Source organism: Oratosquilla oratoria, chromosome 41 (genome assembly GCF_046742065.1).
Source record: "Oratosquilla oratoria isolate Oo_2021 chromosome 41, ASM4674206v1, whole genome shotgun sequence".
Taxonomy (NCBI): domain Eukaryota; kingdom Metazoa; phylum Arthropoda; class Malacostraca; order Stomatopoda; family Squillidae; genus Oratosquilla; species Oratosquilla oratoria.
In genome coordinates this window covers 25,517,197-25,541,774 of record NC_134817.1, presented here as the reverse complement: position 1 = coordinate 25,541,774, position 24,578 = coordinate 25,517,197, and the positions used below count along the sequence as shown (strand labels likewise).

The following is a 24,578-nucleotide window of genomic DNA, read 5'->3' as shown; positions in this document are numbered from 1 at the left end:
GGGTTACTAGGTTAGATAGAGTGAGAAATGAGGAGGTGAGGAAGAGAACAGGGGTGGAAAGGGAGCTGGGAGATAGGGTTGATGAAAGAGTATTAGGATGGTTTGGACACATGGAAAGAATGAGTGAAGAAACATTAGTAAAAGAAGTGTGGAAGGCGGAGGTGGAAGGAGTGAATATGAGGGGGCATCCTAGGATGAGATGGATTGATGGGGTAAAAGGGGCTTTACAAAAGAAGGGAATGTCTGTAGAGGAAGGATGGGAGAGGACAGAAGATAGGAGTGAATGGAGAAGGGTTGTGTATAGATGAGGCTGTGATGCATGAGGGGGAGTGGGTGGGGGATGGGGGGTGAGGAAGTATGTATGAGAAAAAATTTGACACAGCCCGAAGGGATTTCTCCCCGTCTTCTCCTTTCCTGCATGAGGGGATGGAGAGGGGGGGGGGGTCGCCGAATTTGTGAAACGGCCTTGCTGGTGATGTGCTGTGTCTTGCGACACTGCTTCTGACCCAGGGCAGTGGACAGGATGCAGGGATGACCTGTCATCCAGGAGGTGCCAAGATAGGAGGATAGGAGGAAGGGAGGAGGGTGGAAGGGAGTGGAATATATGGCAAATCAAATGGGTGGGAGTGATTTCTATGCCTTTTTCTTTTTGGCTACCCCCCCCGTGTAAGGGGGAAAAGCCTTTGCTATATGTATGTATATATACATAAAGTAATGTCATAGCACATATGTAAAATAATACTAATGACCCACTTTTGGAGACGAACAGGCGAAAGTAAAAAGATCCATATATTTCAATCACTAACTGTGATCCTCTTCATCAGAGGAAGAGGATCGCAGTTAGTGATAAAAATATACGGATCTTTTTACTTTCGCCTTCTCTTCTCCGAAAGTTGGTCATTAATATTATATATATACATACATAGCAAAAGGGCAAAGAATGTGTTCAAGTGGAGAATGGTTGTGAATGGACTATAAATCAATGCAGCATAATAGGATTTCTCTTTGTCTTCTCTATTTTTGCATGAGGGGACACAGAGGAAAGGTTGCCATATAAATGAAATTGGGGGGGGCTGCCATGGATGTGATGTCTTACAATTGGCAATAACAGACAGGTGCTCCCCAATTAGTCTGTTATATCAATGTTAAGTGTATGTACATTAAAAAATTAAAAGTGACAGAACCTTACCTCATTTTGGCACAGCAGAAGACATGGTGACAAGTATTTGGGCACAATAAACCAAGTGCATAACGTAATCTGAAGCACATGAGCAAACAAGGAGAGATGCATCACAAGCAAAAAAATGGTGGGAAACTGAGCATCACAGAGGCATAGCTGGAATTTTTGGCTTTTTTTTTTCACACCCAAGATGTGCATTCCCTAAGAGTTGATGTTGTTTTTTTTCTATTACTCATTCTCTCCATAACATGTTAATGGATTTTTTTTAGAGCCTCTACAAATGATCCTGAACTGTGTATTAATGAAGTATGAATGAACAACCCTATTTGCCAGCTGTCATTCCAGCCTTCTCATTTCTCATTATCCATCTTCATGACCTCTACCATACCACCTCATCTCAAACCCATTTGAGTTCCTCCTTTCTGCCTCCCTTATATTCCCATTCAGTGTCATGGCCACAATCATCTAGCAGTGAAGCAGGATCAACACAGAATAGCCCTGGCCATAGATTCAAACTGCCCAAGATGCAACCATATGGAGGACACAAAACACCTCATACTACTACAGTACTCGACAAGGAAGTACGAACAGTTAGCGAGAATGAGTGATGAGGAGAATGAATGAGTCATAAATCAATAAACAAAAGCTCACTTCGTACCTCTAATACTTTGATGGGTGGCCTTTACGTGCAATGATCTCACAAAGGCGGTTTGGAATGGAAGCCCAGGATTGGGGAATGGCTGCCTCGAGCTTGGGCACAGAGCTCATATCTTTACCCTGCAGGTCTTGTTTAATATGGTTCCACAGGTTTTCTTTTAGGTTTATGCCTGGCCAGTCTGCTATGTATGGTATATGACAGTCTTTAAGCCACTGAGTAACACTACAAGCAGTGTGAGCTGGGGCGTGATCTTGTTGAAAGATGTTAGCACCTGAGCTATTAAAAGAATCCTCCAGGGGGGTAAATGATATGGACAAGGAAGTGCGAACGGACAAGTGGGTGGAGCTAAGGGTAGGGTTTATGACGCATGCTATCAATCATCCCTTAGTTGCCCCTTAGCCTTTGTGGGGAGGCTTTTTTTTCCGTGAGTGTTCTGGTGACGCCACCTAGGCGGTCAGTGTTTTTGCAGAGGTGCTTTCTAGCCTTAATATGGGCAAAAACAAGTATTTATCACAAGAGACAATAACCCAGATCATAGCTTTACATAAATCTGTTCACCAAACAAAGGAAATAATAGAGCAGGTTGGGGTTGGCAAGATGTCTGTGTGCAAGTGGGTTGCCATTTTTAACCCCTTCCATACGGTGCCGCATAAGTAGGCATGAGGAGCAAGTGGATACGTGAGGCTGCCATATCGGCATCTTACATACATACATACATATACCAAGGCTTTTTCCCCCTTTCAAGGGAGGTAGCCAAAAAGGGAAAGGCATAAAAACACTCCCACCCATTTCATCCCTAAACACACTCCACACCCCTCCCACCCTCCCTCTCATCTGAGCACCTCCTGGATGACGGGTCATCCCTGCACCTTGCCCACTGCCCTGGGTCAGAAGCAGTGTCGCAAGACACAGCACATCCACAGCATCTTGATTATATTTATTGTAGTTGCCCCTGCGTAATGACATACTCTCTAAACTGTCTTCATCACATTTTCTATGGTTATCAAAATTCACGGGTGAAAGAGAGAATGATCGATATAAGCGGTGACTATATTTTATGAAGCGAGTATTATTACGACACATCATACGTCTGGCATCTAATGCTGCCAGCGAGATTTTGGCCCGTACTGAAGAGGTTAAGAAGGAAGGTGGCTGTGACACACCCGGTTACAAGCCAAGGAAAAAATACCCCAAAAAGACATCCCCTCATGCTACTAATGTTATTAAGAGACAGAGCATAATCTACGTGTTACCGCCAGAAAAATAAAAGAAAGTAACCCGGGACTCTTTGGGGAGGTTAGTGTGCGAACAGATAGCCGCCACATTCATGACCTTGGGTATAGAAGCCACCGCCCGGTGAAGAAGCCTCTTCTCACTCCTAACCAGAGGCGTTGTAGGGTCGAGTTTTGCAAGAAATATCTTCAGTGGGACGATGACAAGTGGCTGGATATTCTCTGGACCGATGAGTCCACCTTTACTGTGATTGGCAATTGGGGTGGAAACGTGTATTGGGGTGCGGGTAGCGACACTCTTGACCCCCGGTATGTTCAACAAACAGTGAAACACCCTAATTCTCTCATGGTATGGGGAAGTTTTAGTGGAAGAGGACTTGGGAGCCTTGTTGTACTACCGAAAAATGTAAAAGTGAACCAATATGTTTATTATGAACTCTTAAATGACCACCTGGAGGATTCTTTTAAGGGGACCGGCTGGTCAAGAATCGATGAAAATTGGGAAAAAATTAAAAACTGGGAAAAATTTTCTACATCTGCGTATGGCAATCGAAAGTCTGTATGCAGAGTATTTCATCAAAATTCGCCTTATTTTCGTAGTTATGGCAAATAAACCCCCTCCCCCAACTCGACCCCATCTCGGCCCTATGATACATATTGGTCAGTACAATATATTATTGCAATAAATAACAATAATTTGTAATGATTGAGTGCTATTGCTAGTGACTTCTGGCAACTCTGTCTCTGTACCAGAGGTTATATATAGACCCCAGCATGGGTAGATGCCTCTGCATCCCTTGACCACTCCCTAACGATGCAGGAAGATCAAAGACAGTTGATGAGTCTGAGGAAGAAGAAACCCAAAACTGTGAAAAAAACAAAGAAAAGTGTAAAAGAATATGCTCCTGGAACATTCAACTGAAAACCTGGCAACAATGAGTAGTGTTGGCAACTATGACACCCTAATGTAATAACCTGCCTAAAATACAGGTGGGGACCAGGAGCCAGAAGATTATATGACTGGACATCAACATATATGACTGAATATGAATAAATTCTATTCTAAATATTATCAGCATTCAAGCCTAAAAAACTAAATAAGGAAATGCCATGATATCCCTTATTTATATTAGTATGTAGGGGTTCAAAGTTAGTGAAAACTTTGACGGCCTGTATCTCGGGGTTCAAAGTTAGTGAAAACTTTGATGGCCCGTATCTCAAAACCTAAGTTTTATACCTTCAAACTTCTACTCCTCCAAAACATCTTAATCAATTTCAATGAAAATTCACACATATGTCTAAATCTGCCTGATTGATGAAATAGAACGTTTTTTTTAATATCTGAAAGGGTTAATTTTTGCTAAAAAAAAATTCCCCTATTTGAAAGGGGACGGGGTGGGAAAAAATATAAAAATTAAAATTCCACAAACTAATTATTTTAACTAAAATTTCTCTCTCAGTTTGAAGGTCTGGATGAGGTCCTTCCACCATATCAATTTCATTCATGTAGAGCAATTATTATAGGAGGAGTAGCCATTTCAAAATTATCAATTTTTTTGAAAGGGAGGTGGGGGGGCAAAACATGAAAGGGTTGCAGATTAGTTTTTTTCGGTTAGGAAAGATGTATATGGTGTCCCAAACTCCTGGCATAAATTTCTGTACAATAACCCAATTCATAAAGATTTTCATCTATTGATCAGCCGGTCCCCTTAACCCCTTCCATACGGTGCCGCACACGTAGGCGTCATGAGGAGCAAGTGGATTCGCGACGCTGCCATATCGGCGTCTTGATTATATTTATTGTAGTCGCCCCTGTGTTTTTACATTCTCTCAAATGTGCCCTGAATCCCATTCTCTGTGGTTTTCAAAATTCGCGGGTGAAAGAGAGAACGATCGATATAAGCGGTGACTATATTTTATGATGCGAGTATTATTACGACACGTCGTACGGCTGGCATTGGCTGCTGCCCGCGAGATTTAAGTTCCGTACTGAAGTGGTTAATAGCTCAGATGCTAACATCTTTCAACAAGATCACGCCCCAGCTCACACTGCTCGTAGTATTACTCAGTGGCTTAAAGACTGTCATATACCTTACACAGCAGACTGGCCAGGCAATAGTCCTGACATAAACCCAATAGAAAACCTGTGGAACCATATTAAACAAGACCTGCAGGGTAAAGATACGAGCTCTGTGCCCAAGCTCGAGGCAGCCATTCCCCAATCCTGGGCTAGTATAACCCCTGCACATCTTGCCAAGTACGCCACTTCTATTCCAAACCACCTTCGTGAGATCATTGCACATAATGGCCACCCATCAAAGTATTAGAGGTATGAAATGAAGTTTTGTTTATTGATTTATGACTCATTCATTCTCCTCATCACTCATTCTTGCTAACCGTTCGTACTTCCTTGTCAAGCACTGTATGTCCCACACTATCCCTAGGCAACAACCCAATATATCTTCTCTGAGTGACTTAAAGGGGTATTGAGGAAGAGGGGATTGTCCGTTGAGCAAGGAAGGAAGAAGGCAGGAGATAGGAGTGTGAAGAATGGCTGTGTTTATATGATACTGTGATGCAAGGAAAGGAGTGGGGGATTCGGGGGGGTTAAGGAGTGGTTATGTGTGATGCAGCTCAAAGGAATTTCTCTTTTTCTGCATGAGGGGGTGGAGGAGGGATTGCTGATTAGGTTAACCAAACTTGCTGTGGATGTGGTGTGTCTTGCTATATTGCTTTTGACCAAGGGTGGTGGATGGGATACAGGGAGCTAAGATGAGAGAGAGGAAAGAGTGGGAATAAAATGGGTGGGTGTGCCTTTTGACTTAGCTACCTCCCTGGTAAAGGGGAAAAAGCCCTTGGTATATAGAATAAAGTGACTTATGGACCCGCCCAAAGGCTGTTGCCAGTTGCCTGAAGACCATGAGTCTTCTGCAAGTGAAACCATCATGAACAGACTGATTGATTGGTTGAAACTCATCTTTTCCTACAGCTCTACCATTTCCTTCTACCATCACAGTCATTTTCCAACCATCTCCCAGTGCCACAATCAATGTCCAACATCCTCCATATTCAACAAATTCTTGTAATACTTCATCTTCCTCTTACTGCCTTTAGTTCCATTAATTACTCATCTCCTACTATGGCAATGAGATCCCCTAACACCACTACCCTTACATTCTTCCCAAAATTCTCTACAAATTCACTGAAATTAATCCAGGAAGTAAGTCTTTCCTCTTCACTTACCACCCTACCAGGACCATATGCACTCACAAAAGCCAAAATCTCCCACCCCAATTTTACCTTCACCCGCATTATGATTTAGGACACTTCCCTCTACCCCATCACACACTTTCCTGTCTCACTACTTACCTGTAGTGCCATTCCTGCACTCTCTCACCAACTAGTCATTCCTAACAACCTCCTCACCACACTCCCATACTCAAACTCACCTCTCCCTTTCAATTTAGTTTCACTCAATGCTAGCACATTCACCTTTCTTCTCACAAACATAATGCCAATCTCTTAACCTTTACTTTCACCTGTCCCACATCTACACACATATAATGATACAATTGCTAGGGTTCTAGTTGGACAGAAATGGATGGAAAGAGCTTGAGGGGTAGACCAAGAATGAGACAGTTGGAGAGGGAAAAGGGGACTTTGGATCTAAATAGAAGATTTGTCAAACAGACTAGACAGAGTGCAAAAGGTAGGAGTAAAAGGATGGATAAAAATGGATAAGACAACATGGCCTGAAGGCATGTTTTCATCTGCTTCATAAACTGTGTGGATGAGGTGAAGGATCATCATCCAATGAAGTTGTAGGGTTAAACCAGCTTGAGCTGTTGTGCCCCTCTGTGAAAGAGTTGTGCCTTGCTGCATTACCTTTGACTCAAGCAGTGTGATAGAGAACAGGGTGACCCTTCATCACCAGGCTGTTGAGATGGGAGGAGGTGGTTGAATGGGTTTTATTTGTTGTTCTTGTCATTCCCTATACTGTCTGGCTGAGCAGTCCTCGCTGAAGATTGCCACAGCTAGAAGAAAGGGGCTTTCCCACAAATCCCTTATAGTATATATTGTGTTGTAGGTGTGCATGATTATGTACAATGCAATCTTCCATAATGTGTTGTATAGTATAGGGTGAAGTGTTACATATTAGACAGTTTTCTGCAATGCTGTCATCTAACCTCTTCTCATAATTTTGATGGACTTTACTTGTTATGATGTGAGAAGTGCTTTGATTCACACTCCTTTAGAAAGGAAAATGGGCCTTCAGGTTAATACTACCTTTTTTGAAGAAAAACAAGTAATCTACTACTAAGTTATCTGTATCAATAAATGTAAAATAAATTTTGACCAACTATTCACTACTAGTACATAAACCCTCATAATAACTGCAATCAGAATGTTTTAACTACTGATAGATTTCACTTAACAAATCTGTCTTTAATACACAAGTTTTATATGCATGCCAAACTTATTTTAAACCTTAAAAAAATCCTACTGAAAGGATATTAAGAACAACTAACCTGTGCCTTGGTGTCTGCAGTGGTCATAAAACCAACACCCATAGTGCGAGTAGTGTGAAGCCAATAAAGGTCTGTGGTAGCTGATGAGGGGCAGTGACGGAGGATCAAAGACCCAGCCATACGATGTTGAATTCCTTCAAGGAAGCCAGATTCTGCCAAAGTTTATGTAACCTAAACAGTTTATTTAATATAGGATTCCTATCTACCTATATATCAAAAGGCTTCTTCCACCTTATAAGGGAGGTAGCTAGCCAAGGTATGCACCCACCCTCAACCCATCCCATATCCATTTGTTTACCTTTAGAAATCTCAGCTCCTTGTGGATGAAGGGCCATCCCTGCCCATGTCAAAACCTATGCAGCAAGACAGCACATCCACAGCAGGGCCTGACAGCCAAAACTGGTTCACCACCACTACTTTATTTTCATGGCAACCCTCCCTCCTCATCCCCTCATTCATTCACAATCACTCTCCACTCACATCTATCTCCTGCCTTCTCCCTTCCCCTGCTTAACAGACATTCCCCTTGTATCAAAGATGCCTTTTAACACATCCATCAATCCCATTCATGGTCTTTCTGTCAAGTACACTCCATCTACCTCTGCCTCCCACAATGTTTTTCCAAGTCTTTCTTCACTCATTCTTTCCATATGTCCAAACCAGCCCAATATTCTTTGATTAACCCCATCTGCCAGTTCCTTTTCCAGCCCTGATCTCTGGCTCACCTCCTCATTTCTCACTCTATCCATCCTTGTGATGTCCACCATACTTCTCAAACTTGTCTAAATTTCTCCTTTATGTGTCTCCCTTACATTCCAAGTCTCTGCCCCCCTTCAATATCATAGGTACACTCACCCCACATATAGTCTTCTCTTTGTGTCCCTTCACTCTAGTTCTTTTCTACAGTTTACTTCAAAAGCTCTTTGTACCTCATCTTTCCTATAGCTCTGTCATTTTCCTCTCCCATCACTGTTACCTTCCTATCACCTTCCACTGTCACAATCAATCAATCCCTAACCTTCCCTACACTTAGCAATTCTCTGAAACACTGTATCCACCTTCCCCTTATTGCCTTCACTTCCATTAACACCTATCTGCACCCTTTACTTTTTCCTCTCTACCTGAGTCACTCCTTTCACTCTCTTCACTTCCTTTCAGAACATCTTTTTATTATTTTCAAAATTCTCTTGTCAAACTCCTACTCCATTTTACCTCTGCCCTCCTCTTTGCTTCTCTCTTCTTCTGGGGCCCTGTATCTGCTTTCCTCATTCTACCTTGCAACCAATCCTTATATACTTACTTCTCTTCTACAACTGCCCTCACTTCATCCCACCATTCACTACATCTCCTTCTGTTCCTTCCCATCCTCCTCGTCCCACATACCATCTTTGTGCACTTTGTCACTTTCTCCTTAAAACATACCCATTCTTTTTCTACAGCTTCTCCTTTAGGTTTCCAAATGCAGTATTTCATAATCACAATAAAATGTTTCCTTACCAAGAAAATTGGTGTTGATGGAGTCAACCAATTTCGTACCAAGGGGTTGAGGATCAATGGCAGACTGGGCACATAATCGAGCAAACATAGTTCTAATGAGATGTTCCCCACAACCTGAGGTGCTTACACTGATATTTAGCCCACTACCTGAAATTCAAAACAAGCCCAATCTTTAACAGTAGCTATCAAAAGTTGAATTTCAAGATATCTTGGAAAAATATGTATAATCATTGTCTCACCTTAATAACAAAATATTTACATAATCATTTTCAAAAGAAATGTTTCTTATACCAGTGTTGGTATAAGAATCTGCTTCTCATTCATCTCAAAGTTAGACAACCCTACAAACCTTCACAATTGTTCTCTGCCCAACAGCCACATCCATACACAGCTGCCTGACCAACTCTACCAGAATGTTTGAGGAGAAGTCCACCACTTGATACTGCACTAGCCACGTAGCCTGCTCCATCAACACAAACAGCACCTACAGTGTCTAGCAATGCTCCCTAAGTACAAATAAGAATACATCATTACTTGAAGGATAAAAACTTAAGTAATAATCAAATTATGCATTTCAAAATGCCTACCTCTTGATTGGAGGAAGTTTGTGACATTAAACTAAATCATCATCAAAATTCCTTCCACCTTTATGGACTTGCATTCCCTCTTTTCATCATACATACACTGTGAGTATGGCTATTTGCACATCTGAATCTGATGTAAGCATATTAAACATAACTTTAAAAACATTCATAAACATGTGTCATAACACTTTCTAATCAAGTGAAGAAAAATTACATGATCACAAAGTGTTTAGATCCAGGATAAGAGTATATTCATTGTTGCCTCAAATTTAAATGTAATTACACTCACAGCCCCATAATAGCCAGTACTGACATTTGAGTAATCTTATGGATCTTTCTGTGAAGGAATTCTGGATTGTTTCTGTGATGTATCACTTTATATTTCACTGGCTAGGAGGAGAACGAGGAGGACGACAAAGAGGGCTATCACCCATTGTCACCCATCTCATCCTCAGTCACCCCCTCCTGTTCACTCCATCCACCTCTGCTTTCCACACTTTTTTTACTAAGCTTTCTTCACTCACTCTTTCCATGTGTCCAAAGTCAAAAGGCATAATTCCACTCCCACCCATTTCATCCCCACCCATTCCACTCCCATCCCATCCCTCCCTCTCATCTTGGCTCTTCATTGGTGATGGGTCATCCATGCATCCCATCCATCACCCTGGGTCAGAAGTAATGCAACAAGACATAGCACATAAACAGCAAGGGCAATTCATTCAATCAGCAACTCCCCTCTCCGTTCCCTGCAGAAACACTGAAGACGAAGAGAAATCTCCTTGGGCTTTGTCAAATATCATTCACACATTTATGTGAGATAGGTATAAATAGCTGGTAACAGAGACAGATCATGGGCCTGGTCTGGGGATCAAATGCCAACCCTTAGGGAACACCCCCCCCAAGTCAATGGGTCTTGAAAATGGGCTACTGGGCTACAACCTCACCTGCATTTCTTCCTGCTCTTCGGGCAAAATATGTCTTCTCCTCTTGCCTCCTCTTTCTTCTAATCTTTGAATTTGACGAACACTTTCCTCATGAATACGCTGTGATTTTTCTGCAAGTAAAAACACCATTTCCTGAAATTCTCATAACCAAAAAGAAAGCTTTAACAACATAGTATAACTCAAGACTGTTAATTCTGTTGGTAAGCCCTCAGTAGTTATGATATAATTTACAGAGGAAACCAGCTACTTTCTCAGGCTCTTGCCAAGGCCCCTACATCTCAGGTATATCATGGTTGAGTAAGTGTACTGCTAGAGAGGACATTCTGTAAATATGTGCATGACTTGAGAGTGAACCAGCCTAGGAGTAGACTTGTGTCATCTCTTGAATTAACTAACCTGTGTTGGTTGTGTGGAAATCACAGCAAAGTCTACATAGATGGTCTATATTCTGTTTAATTTAAGGGGGATCAGACGGTCTGATAGAAAAATATTAATAAAAAAAAGTTTTTTAAATATCGACTTGATATTTTTACAGTATAATCAAATTATTATTTTCCATATTCCATGAGCATTTGAACAATGTATGTCCGTTTCTTCATCCGTCAGTCTGTATGATGTCATTGATGATGTCACAAATGTTTTCTGATCTTAATACTTTACCTAGACTAACCTGCTTTTGCATGTAAAATCTCAAATACCATACAAACAGCATGTAATTTTGTTTTTTCCTAAAATCTTAATAGATCAAGATATACATAGGTCATAAAATGCATGACTTTGTGACGTCACACCGATAGCGTTTTTTCTGATAAAATTCCCTCTAGCGATATTATTTATCATTTTAATAATTTATCAAAACTTATATGAGAAAGGCACAATATTCATGTGTTTGCATGGTAAGTTTGAAGAAAATTTGATTATTTTTCGAAATTTGCCAAATATTTGAAACCAAAAAATCTCTGTTTTGAGTAATCACGCTTCAAAGTTTTCAGTAAGATGTCTCAACTTTCTCGTACAACATACTTTGGTTTCATATGTTATGACTGGAATTATTTTTTAATATAACATTCTAAAAATTTCTATATATAAATTATACTCAAAGTCTTTGTTTATAATGGTATTTGTTTATAATGATATTTGGCTACCTCCCTTGTAAGGGGGAAAAAGCCTTGGTATGGTATAAATAGAAATAATCCTTTTTCACTTATTAAGTATTTGTTGAATGTTGCAATGGTGAGCATTTTTTTTTTTTTTCTCTCTCCTCCTTTTCTGTGCCTTTATCAGCTTTTATGGATAAAAGCCTCACTGCTGGGGTGCCGTCACAGTGTCAAATCATTGATAAGGGGTTATTTTTTAATCAGCAATGGGCACCTTCCCTTATCACCAAACAAGTGAGTGCCACCCATTGCAAAAGGTTCATTTCATCAAAAAGCACAAATTTTTGCCTGAGTCTGTACGACAACTAAGAGAAAAAGATGCCAAATGCCACTAGATTTTCACACACAAAACAAAGGGAAATATTGAGAAAAAGACACGCAGAAAAAAGCTGTATTTCGCCCCATGTAGGGTTCATTCTTGCATGTGGCTAATATACCTATTGTCCCTTTAAACCTCCTTAGCACATGTTAGGGAATGCCAATGGCTAAAATTAACTTTCCTACGTACTTTTGAATAGTGTTGGAATATAAATCCATGCATTTTTTTTTTTTTTTTTTTTTTTTTTTTTTCAAAATTGGCTTTCCAGGGAGTCAGATCCCCCTTAAATTCAGATTCTTGTACTGGCAGCAGGGGATGGAATAGAAGGAAGGGTAGTGAGTGGTGGGATGATGAAGTGAAGAAGGTTGTTGAAGAGAAGAAGCAGGCATTCATATTCAGACTAGTTGTGAAGTAGGACGAGAGAAACATACGAGGAAAAAAAAAAAAAGATAGAAGAGAAGCAAAACATAAGATATAGGAGGCAAAAAGGAGGTCAGATATAAAATGGGAGAGGAATATGAAAAAAAAATTAAAATAAAAAAAAAATTGGAAGGACATTAAGAGAGGGAGGGGAGGTGAAAAAAGTAAAAGGTGCAGATGGAGAAATGATAACAGAACAGGAGACGATAAGGGGAAGATGGTCAGAGTATTTTTGGGAGCTGCTAAATGTGGAGGAGAATAGAGTGATGGTAGCAGTGGGAGGTCCTAAAAAAAAATGATAGTGATGAATGAGGAAAATACATACATACATATACCAAAGGCCCCCTTACAAGAGAGGTAGCCAAAAAAACAAAGGCATACAATCCACTCCATCCCCATATACCGTATATACTTGTCTATAGGTCGATCTCGTGTAAAGGTCGACCCCCCATTTTTGGCCAAAAAATCTGGAATTTTCCATATACCTCATGTATAGGTCGAGTGGTTTGTATTTGTTTTGGTGCTGTGGGCATTCCATTGTCTCAATGCTTTGAAGTGGCATGGCTCGCCTGGTATAGCAATTGATTATGTTTTTTTTCACTTCATTAATTCTAATGTATTTTGGTTTATGTTTTTTTCAAGTTCACTGATTTAAATATTTAATAAGTTTCACTAAAATTGCCATTTCAGCGGAGTGAAAAACTTGAACAGATTACCAGTAAAGTACAGTATACGGAATAAACTGGATAGGCGTGTTTCGTTAGAAACAATTTTAACCAACAGTGTCTCAGTGTAGTCTTGTAATCTCAACTGTGCGGATGATCAGGCTAATGATAATGTGGAGGAGGAAGATGATGTTGATGTTCCTATGGCTGATGAAGTTGATCCGTATGACAATACTCTACACAGAAGTGAGTGGGAGGAGCTGTTTGGTGGTGAAGATGACGACAGCAAGGAAAACGATTTTGGTGGATTTTAGTTAAAATATTTAGGATTATACCATGTGTCACTGTAACAGTAACAAGTTGGCAATACTGAACAGTTTGTTTTCGTGATGGTGAGATCCATGCATTGTTTTGGTAATGGTAACAATAATATATACCATATAGAAAGCTAAATTTGGGTAAATTTTTAGTTTCGACCATGGGCGCAATATAGCAATAAAAAATTTATTATTAATTTTGTAAATTATAATGTATCAACGTAATATGCAATTTTGTGAGCGGAAATAAAAAAACAAAAAAGGTGCTAAAACATTTCGTAAGTAACGAAGTCGTGTCGGACTAATGGTACGCCATATTTGTTATGATAGATGCTGACGTCGAAGAAATGAAAGGATGATAAATTCGTCTAACCTAAACTAACCTAACCTGTGTTTAATAAATCATTACCTGCAAATTAAATGTCATCCGGCTCGTCCTCGTTGTCGTCGTCGTGAGAGATGTTGGCGGGCTTTTCAACCACTCTCTCAGCTTGCGGGGTATACAAAGTTCTTGCAGCTTGAAGGAATGCATGTATCTCTGCTCCATAACATTCCTTCAAGAAAATGTACCTGGTGAGGTACTGTCGGAAGCACCGAGGCCGTCAATTGACAGACAAGATGGCGTCCCGAGCCCTATGCTACCGATTTCGTTCATTAGCATATTTGCTTGTAGCAAGGTATTTTTTATTTTCACTTCCACCCACAAAATTGCATATTACGTTGATACATTTTAATTTACAAAATTAATAATTAATTTTCTATTGCTATATTGCGCCCATGGTCGAAACTAAAAAAATACCTAAATTTGAGAATATCACAGCATTTTATTATTTTTTTTAAACAACTATGGGTACTATAATAGTATAATGTACATGATATAATAAGCTCGCCTGTGCTAAGAATTTTAACAAACAGGTAAAACCACAGTATGGGGTTACCGTATCTAGAAGCAATTTTACATGTTTTAGTACGTACTGTGTATTTTATGTCCCCATTGTTTACTGGTAGTAACTAGTTGGTAAATATTTTGATTTCTGAACCTTAAGAAAAGGTAAGAGTTCTTCCTAGCCTTTCTTGTCATGTCTGGATTTCAACCTAACAAGATTATTACTTGTGTATAGGTCGACCCCTAGGTTTTGGCCTAAAAAAAATTCCTTATGATTTCGACATATAGACGAGTATATACGGTACTCCACTCCTATTCACCACCCTCCCTCCCTCTTATCTTGGATCCTCCTGGATGATGGGTCATCCCTGCATCTCATCCACTGCCCTGGGTCAGAAACTGTTGCAAGACACAGCACATCAACAGCAAGGCTGCTTCATTAAATCAGCAACCCCCATCTCCGTCCCTTCATGCAGAAAAAGAGAAGACAGGGAGAAATTCCTTCGGGCTGCATAAATTATTGTTCACACATGCTCCCTCACACCCACATTATCCCCCCACTCCCTTTCATGCATCACAGCATCATCCATACACTACCATTTTCCATTCACCCCTATCTTCTGTCTTTTCCCATCCTTTCTCAACAGACATTCCCCTCTTTCCCAATACCCCTTTTACCCCATCCATCCATCTCATCCTTGGTTCTACCTCTGCCTTCCACACCTCTTTTACTTATCTTTGTTCATTCTTTCCATGTGTCCAAACCATTCCAATACTCTTTCATCAACCCTATCCAATAAGAAAAGATGAGGTACAAGTAGTTATTAAAATGATGAGAGCAAGTAAGGCACCTGGGTTGGATGGGGGTCATGCAAATTGTCTGAAGAAGGGAGGTACAATAATAGTGGAATGGCTATTGAGATTGTTTAACCACTTTGGTATGATGATGCCCACGTAGGTGTCATGAGGTGCGAGTAGGAGGTATACAAGGATATCAGCATCAGCATCTTGATTATATATATTTTTTGTAGTTGTACATGAGTTACCCTCGGATTACGTGAACTAGTTTGATCATGTTTTCTATGTTTATCATTACTCATTGTAAAAGAGAACAAGCAGTATAGCAGTGACTATATTTTATAATGCGAGTAGTGTGATGAATCATACATTTGGCAGCAGATGCTGTGCACAATAATTTGAGTCACATTGAAGTGGTTAATGTGTCTAAAGGAGGGTATAGTACCGGAGGACTGGAGGAGTGCCTGAATAGTTCTGCTTTACATGGGAAAATGGGACAAATGTGAGTGTAGTGAGTGTAGTAGTTTCAGAGGGATCAGTTTGTTGAGTGTAGTTGAAAAGGCTTATGGGAGGGTTTTATTGAAAGGATTAGGAGAGGAATAGAGGTAGTAATTGGTGAGGAACAGTGTGAGTTTAGGACAAGTAGGGTTTGCATGGATCAGATTTTTGTGGTAAGAGAGATATGTGAGAAAACTTTAGCAAAAGGTAAGGATGATTTATGGGCCTTTATGGATTTGGAAAAGGCTTATGACAAGGTGGACAGGAAGGCACTGTGGGAGGTTTTGCAGATATATGGGATTGGGGGAAAGCTGTTAAGAGGAATCAAGAGTTTTTATGAGAGTACAGCCTGTGTTAGAATTAGAAATGGAGGGAATGTGTGATTTGAGTTGGAGTTGGGGCTGTGTCAGGGATGTGTCATGTTATTATGGCTGTTCAATGTGTATATGGATGGGGTAGTGCAGGAGGTAAATAAGTGTAATGGACAGGGGATTGGAAATTGTTCAAGAAAATGGAGAAAAGTGGGAGGTGAGCCAGTCACTGTTTGCTGATGAAACTGCGTTTATGGCAGTGTCAGAGGGGTGATTAAGGAAGTTAGTGATAGAGTTTGGGAGGGTATGCAATAGGAGAAAGTTGAGGGTAAATGTGGGTATATGTATGGTAATGAGATGTACAAAGGGGGAGGATGGCAGCAATTTGGAAGTAAGTTTTAAAGGAGAAAGGCTGGAGTAAGTGGATAGCTTTAGGTACTTGGGGTTGCATGTGGCTGAAAAGGGAGGAGTGGAGGTGAATTATAGATTGAGATAAGCAAGTTAGTGCCTTGGGGGATTAAAAAGTGTAATGAGAAATAGATATTTGGGAATGTATGCAAAGATATTATACGAAGGGGTGATTGTGCCACCAGCACTGTATGGGGCAGAGACATGGAATTTAAGAAAGGCAGAGAGGACAAGTTTAAATGCATTTGAGATGAAATGTCTGAGAAGTATAGTAGGGGTTACAAGATTGAATAAAGTGAGAAACAAGGAGGTGAGGAGGAGAGGTGGGGTGGACAAGGAGTTGGGAGATAGGGCTGATGACAGATTATTGGAATGGTTTGGACACATGGAAAAACTGACTGAAGAAAGAATAGTAAAAGAGATGTGGAGGGCAGATGTGGATTAAGTGAACATTAGGGGGCAACCAGGGATGAGATGGATGGATGAGGTAAAAGGGGCATTGGGAAAGAGAGGAATGTCTGTTGAGGAAGGAAGGGAGAAGACAGACGATACGGTGAGAGGAGAATTATTGTGTATGGATGATGCTGTGATGCATGGAAGGGAGTGGGTGAGAGATGGGGGGGTGAGGGAGTATGTGTGAATGATATTTTGACACAGCCCAAAGGGGTTTCTCCCTGTCTGCTTTTTTATACATGTAGGGGTGGAGAGGGAGGTTTGCCAATTGAGTGAAATGGCCTTGTTGTGGATAGGCTGTGTCTTATTGCACTGCTTCTGAGCCAGGGCAGTGGGTAGGATACAGGGATGACCCATAATCCATAAGAAAATAAGATGAGACAGAGGAAAGGGTGGTGGATTGGAGTGGAATGGGTGGAAATGAAATGGGCTGGGATGGGTATATGCCTTTTGACTTTGGCTACCTCCATGGTAAAGGAGAAAAACACTTTGATATATATAGACAGATAGATAGGAGGATGAACAAATATCCTAGTTGGCTTCAGGTTATCTATAGCTCTATCTGTGAGAATTGTGTATACATTTGTTCATGTCAGTGTGATTCACCACCATGGTCTTGGATCACATGTTGGACTTGTGATTGACAGCTATTTCCCTCCCAGGATAGAGCACAGATCTCATATATGACCTATCTATGGGTAATGCTGTGACCTTACACTCACACACACACCCAACTCCCCGCCCACGAAAGTTGGAGTAATGACTCGCAGTACTGTGATACTGAAATTATTTCAGCCCTGGGTGGGATTCAAACCCGGACCTCTGTAGTGGCAGCAGGGAACTCTACCAACCACACTATTGAGTCATGTGGTTAGGTGTGTATTTACCTAGTTGTATTTTATGTCAAGAGAACTATGCTCATAGTGACTCATTTTCGTATCTCTCCGCATCCAGTTTATTCTTAAATTCGTGTACAGTTTTGGCAGTATTGATAGATGTAATTTCTCCAATCTTTGTTCGTATGTCCGATTTGAGAGTGTAGGTGCCATTTATGTTGCTGCTCTTTGAATTCTTTCTAATTTTCTTCTTTTTTTTGTGCTAGGTGCCCATAGTGTTGCAGCATATTTAGTTTAGGTCTTATTAGTGTAACCACTATTTTTTCAACCATTTCTTCATCCATGTAGTCAAAGGCCACTTTCATTGATCTTAATAAGTTAAAAGTCTCCAAATAATTTATTGACATGTTTATCAGGTGTCAAGTCACTTGAGATGATCACTCCCAGGTCCCTTTCTGAATCGACTTTTTTGACTTCCTTGTTTCCAATTTTATATTGACCTGATATTCTATTTTTGCTTTTTCCAAATTCCATTATGCTACATTTATTAATGCTGAAGTTCATCTCACATCTCTGACTCCATTCCCATATTTTGTCTAGGTCTTCTTGTAACGATCTGCAATCTTCTTCCGTTCTTACTTTCTTGAGTAATTTGGCATCATCAGCAAAGAAGTTCATGTAACAATTTACTCCCTCCTCCATATCATTTATATTTATGGCAAACGTTAAAGGAGCCAATACAGAGCCTTGCAGGATGCCACTCTTCACATCTTCCCAGTTCAAATTTTTGTCTCTAAGTACCACTCTTATTTTTCTCCCAATTAAGAAATCCTTCATGCATTCCAGTAGCTTACCTTGTATTCCTCCTATTATTTCAATTTTTCTTATTAGTTTTTTATGTGGTACTTTGTCAAATGCCTTCTGCAAGTCCAAGAAGGCGCAATCTGCCCAGCCATCTTTCTTGTATTATCTCAATTAATCTCGAGTAAAAGCAGTGTGGGTGTGTAGGTGTGTGGGTGTGGGTGTGGTGGGGGGAGGTTGTACTATTCTGTAAGTGTCCTGGTATCATCCTCCTTACACCATCTTAGCCTCAACACTTCAAGGCACAGCTCCTCAACACCACATTACTACATACATACACCAAGGCTTTTTCCCCCTTACAAGGGAGGTAGCCAAAAAGGGAAAGGCATAAAATCATTTCCACCCATTCCATCCCTGAATACACTCCACACCCCTCCACCCTCCCTCTTATCTGAGCACCTCCTGGATGACACCACATTACTATTCTACATAAAAATTTAGAATAATAAACCAATAATTTAATTCAAGTCATTCAATTACACTTACCAGCTATTAGATCTCTGGGTTCACACGTTTCCACTCCATGTGAACCTGCCCACGTCTGTGCACCTGTCCCTGTTAGGAAACTGAATGGCCATTTTTATTAATTTTTCATCAGATTTGTGAAAACACAAGTTTGAAATATATATATATATATGCATATATATATATATATATATATATATATAATATATGTACATATATATAAATATATACCATATATAACAAAGGCTTTTTCCCCCCTTATAAGGGAGGTAGCCAAAAAACAGACATAAAAACCACTCCCACCCATTCCATCCCTAACATACTCCACTCCCCTCCACCCTCTTATCTTGGCACCTCCTGGATAATGGGTCATCCCTGCATCTTGCCCACTGCCCTGGGTCAGAAGCAGTGTCACAAGACACAGCACATCCACAGCAAGCCCACTTCATTAAGTCGGTGACCCTCTACCCTCTCCGTCCCCTCATGCAGAAAGGGAGAATATGGGGAGAAATCCCTTTGAGCTGCGTCAATTTATTTCTCACACATACTCCCTCACACCTCATCATCCACCCATTCCACCTCATGCATCACTGCATCATCCATACACTACCATTCTCCATTCATCCCTGTCTTCTGTCCTCTCCCATCCTTCCTCAACGGACATTCCCCTCTTTCACAATGCCCCTTTTACCCCATCCATCCATCTCATCCTAGGTCGACCCTTCATGTTCATTCCTTCTACCTCTGCCTTCTACACCTCTTTTACTAGTCTTTCATCACTCATTCTTTCCATGTGTCCAAACCATCCCAATACTCTTTCATCAACCCTATCTCACAACTCCCTTTCCACCCCCATTCTCCTCCTCACCTCCTCATTTCTCGTTCTATCCACCCAAGTAACTCCTACCATACTTCTCAGGCACCTCATCTCAAACACATTCAAACTCCTCCTCTCTTCCTCTTTTATGTTCCATATTTCTGTCACACACAGTGCTGTCAGCACAATCACTTCTTCATACAATCTCCTCTTGGCATCTATTCCCAAATGTCTATTTCTCATTACACTTTTTAATCCCCCAAAGGCATTTACTCGCTTCTCTTAATCTACATTCTACCTCCACCTCCACTCCTTTTCCTTCCACATTCACACCCAAGTATCTAAAACTATCCACTTCCTCCAGTCTCTCTCCCTTAATACTCACTTCCAGTCTGCTGCCACTTTCTCCCCTTGTACATCTCATCACCTTACTTTTACCCACATTTAACTTCCTTCTTTCGCACACCTTCCCAAACTGTCACTAACTTCCTCAATCCCTAATACCCAAATCAAAAAATGTCACATTAATATGCCACTTTATTACCAAACAGCTCTAAATATGATCATTTGAAATTAAGGATATACACCAAGTTTGAACCATATATGAATTGGAGGCTAGGTATGATAAATTGGAGAGAAGATATGACCCCATGAGCATTGCCATTTTTCTTTATACTACAATAGGGTAAACAAGTAAATACATGCACACAAACATGCACAGGGTCCACTCAGTCACAGACAGCCATTATTTGCAAACTTACATCCTATTCATTAAAGCATATTTATAACAAGGTTTCACTATACCAATGTGTATGAAAAAAAACTTTCTCACCTTGGTGGTACAAGGCCTCCTGTTAAAGGTTGAGCTTGTGCATCTAAAATTTGTCTGGCAAGAAGAATTGGGTTTTTCACACCAGGTACTGCCCCTGCAGCACCATGGCGTAAACTTCGCCCATCCATTATACTTGCATCGCACTCTACATTACCTGCAATATAAGAGTACCAGAATAAGAACAAAGATGAAACTTCATATTCTTACACACATACACAAGGCATTCATTAAATGAGATACTAAAGGATGGAGTAACCTGGTACTTATGGTGGATTTTAACTGCAAAGAAATCTGTTGGGAAGAGATGACAGTGAAGGGCAGAGACGATCTACAGGGAAATGTATTACTTGACATGACCGTGGAACATAACAATGGGTCAATGAAAATACCAGATAGAAAAGTAATGAAGAACCATCGAGACTGGATTTAATATTTACAACAGAACCTGAAATTGTGAATAAAATCTAATACAAGACACCATTTGGAAAGAGTGACCTCATACTAATAGAGGCTGAACTATAAGAAGAAATGAAAAATACAGAAAAGGAAGATCGATATACAACAAAAAATATTTTTTTTTTCAAAATGTAAATTGGGAAAAAGTCTACATTGAAGAGACAAAAGTGGAAGAGAAATGGATGATCTTGATGAAAATCTATAATGAAGGAGTAAATAAATATGTACCAAGACAGAAACAAGAGAAGGTGTACATTAAATGCTGGTTCAACAGAAGATGCAGTGAGGTGAAAGATAGAAGAGATAAAGCTTGGAAAAGATGGAGAAAAAATGTAAAACCTGGAAAATTGTAAACATATCGGTATATCAACTATAGAAATGAATATGTAAAAGTGTGCAGAGAGAAACTATGAAAAAGACATCATAGAAAAATGTAAAAATCAACCCAAACTATCCAATAGATATATAAATGTTAAACTTGAAAATAAACAGGAAATGGTGACACTACACCAAAGAAATACAAAATACACAGATGATTTAGAAATGGCTGAAGTCATGAACAATCACTTCAAGTCAGTTTTCACTAGAGAAAAAGTACAACATTGGGACAAATGAAATGAAGTGCAATCTCCCCCCACGAGGGAAATATATATATATTTTTTCATATACCAAAGGCTTTCCCCTACACGGCATAGAAACCACTCCCACCCATTCCATTTCCTATATATTCCACTCCCCTCCACCCTCCTCCCTCCCTCTTATCTTGACACCTCCTGACCCAGGTAAATAATAATAACACAAAAAGAAATAATAGATCAATTAATGAACCCTGACCTTAGGAAATTGCACAGCCCAGATGGAATTGCAAATTGGATATTAAAAGAATCCAAAGAAGAACTAATAGACAAAATATTCAACTTAAGTTAATCACTCAAAAAAGGAAAAATACAAAAAAAAGAGTGGAAAAATACCAATATTGTACCAATATATAAAGGAGGAAACAAGGAAGAACCAACTAAATACAGACCGGTCTTCCTTACAAGCACTGTTGCCAAAATTTATGGAAAAATTATCAAGAATAGATGGGTAAAACGCCTGGAAGAAAACAACAAAGTTGAGACAATTTGGATTCAGACATGGAAAATCATGTGCCACAAACTTAATCTGTTTCTACTCAAGACTAATAGATATAATACAAGAAAGGGATGGATGGGCTGATTGTGCTTTCCTAGACTTACAAAAAGCCTTCGACAAAGTACCACACAAAAAATTATTAAGAAATTGGAAAACATAGGAGGGATACAAGGTAACCTACTAAACTGGATGGAAGATTTCCTGCATGGTAGAAAAATGAGAGTAGTGCTCAGAGAAAAGTGTTCAGGATAGAAGGGAAAGGGAAAGATATTGGTTGAAATAGTTTTTCTTCTTGTCAATTCTGTATATTTCTTTAATGGAAGTGGGGAGGGGGTTGCTACATATGGAAGTAGTGAGAGTACACCAATGTTGGGTGTTGGGCTTTACTGTGCAGGTGCTGTGTCTTGCTGCACTGCCTTTAACCCAAGCAAGTGAGGTGGGGGACACAAAGATTTTTCATCTACAAGGAGTTAAGACAATAAAGGCAACAAATGAGTTGTTGGATAGGTGTGGGGTGGGTGTAGGCTTTGACTAGCCACTCCTCAGGAAGAGAGCCATTTGGTATGTGTATGTACTGGTATGTATTTGATACTATCCATACCTATTTGATTTATAGACACCAAGATCATTTGTATGAAAACATGTTTTAAGAATGATCTGCTTCAAAATACTGTATTTCACCAACTTACCATCTGATGTAAGAGAGGACCCGAAACCAGCATTTGTTAGGGGCGAATCTTCTAAAACTTGTGTTGCAACACATACGGCATCAAGTGCACTTCCACCTTGCTGAAGGACACCTATGGCCTATACAGAAAAAATAAATTGATTAATTTGTTAAAGAAAAGAAAGAAAAAATTATATATGGATTTTATTCTTAACATAACCTGATGCCTACCCAAAAGCTAACATGACAATGGGTACCTTCATAATTACAAGGGTTATGTCCTCTAGGTCACCCTAAAAAATAAGTCTCACTTTGATAGATCAATTCATAAAGCAAAGGAAGTGAGGGATTTGGGAGCATTGCTTCATGGATATATGACAAACATAGCACCAAAATATACTCACTAAAGATGAACATGAAAGCAGCTCTTCCCTACATAGGGTATGGTCTCTACACAAAATGAATGATATAAACAAGATCAAGAGAATACATAAAGCAACAACCAAAATTGGTTCTCAGCCTTACAGATAAAATGTCCAAAGATTTCAAAGGCACAGAAAGATGACAGTGGTAGTGTTCAGGTCACTATGGATAAAACTGACAAAGAAGACCTCTTGGTCTGGACATGAGAGCACCACACAGTCATGGGAACAAAATAAAGACCACATGTCAGACACATATAAAAATGGCTTTCCAGATGAATCAACTAGAATAGCTTTGAAGATGATACCACCCAAGCTAAAATTATTGGTGAATTCAAAACTAGAAAATAAGAACATAAGAATGAAGGAGACTGCAAAGGACCATAAGGCCTACACTAGGCAGTTCCACATCCATTACCACCTACCATCCCCATCTATAAAGTTATCAACCTTCTCTTAAAACAACTGATGGTTTCAATGCTCACTACATGGTTACTAAGTCTATTCCAATCATTAACTATTTTATTGGTAAACCAGTTCTTGCCTATTTCCTTCTTAAATCTAGATTTGTTCAATTCAAATACATTACTGTGAGTCCTGTCCTGTTGTCTTAATATGATGACCTTGTCTCCATCACCCTTATTGCTGGATATAAGGAGATAAGACTGTAAGTATGGATATTCAGATTTACTACTGGATGTTTCTTTGATTCATGTTAGTGGTTTGTTTGGAATTCATGTGGATATTATATGGGTTCTTTTCCAAATTGGTCATTTTGTTGTAGACTCAGTTGTGAATGAAAGTATCAGTCAAAGCCTCTGTATTTAGGCTAAAGTGTTTTGGCAGGATGTTCAAGATTTTATAAGGGTCTTCTGCATGGGAGTTTTTTAGTTTCTTTATTGGTCCTTCCACATTTCTTGGTCCTTGGTAAATAGATGTAATATTTTTTCTGCTGTCCAAATCCTGTGTCTGCCTTTCACTTTCAACTTTATTTAATTTGCCTTTACTGTGAGGTCTTGTGTATTTACCTGGCTATAGAATAAAAGATATGAGCTGTGCTCAAAAGATTCCATAACTTTGTCACCAATAATCAAACTTTGTCTTAAATTATGTAGTTGGCCTGTATCCTTTCATCCAACTTGATCCACAAATCCACACATCTACTTGGAAAGCTGTACTATCTAACACCTTTTAAACAATCTTGCTTTTTATCTTTTTACTATGACCTTTTG

General features: G+C 39.8%; 1 protein-coding gene across 2 annotated transcripts in view; it reads right to left on the bottom strand.

Annotated features, from left to right (window-relative positions):
- The window catches only part of Tasp1 (Taspase 1), a 75,579-nt gene that overhangs the window by 18,221 nt on the left and 32,780 nt on the right, over nt 1-24,578 (bottom strand). Inside the window, exons 3-10 of one of the 2 annotated variants that reach the window (XM_076178261.1) lie at nt 22,947-23,064; nt 20,668-20,821; nt 19,040-19,119; nt 10,625-10,734; nt 9,446-9,602; nt 9,097-9,243; nt 7,600-7,751; nt 1,190-1,258 (exon numbers count right to left, since the gene is read on the bottom strand). In XM_076178261.1, the coding sequence (XP_076034376.1) occupies nt 1,190-1,258; nt 7,600-7,751; nt 9,097-9,243; nt 9,446-9,602; nt 10,625-10,734; nt 19,040-19,119; nt 20,668-20,821; nt 22,947-23,064 (987 nt within the window). The remainder of the gene's footprint in view (nt 1-1,189; nt 1,259-7,599; nt 7,752-9,096; nt 9,244-9,445; nt 9,603-10,624; nt 10,735-19,039; nt 19,120-20,667; nt 20,822-22,946; nt 23,065-24,578) is intronic. The other variant, XM_076178262.1, reaches the window with a different exon arrangement.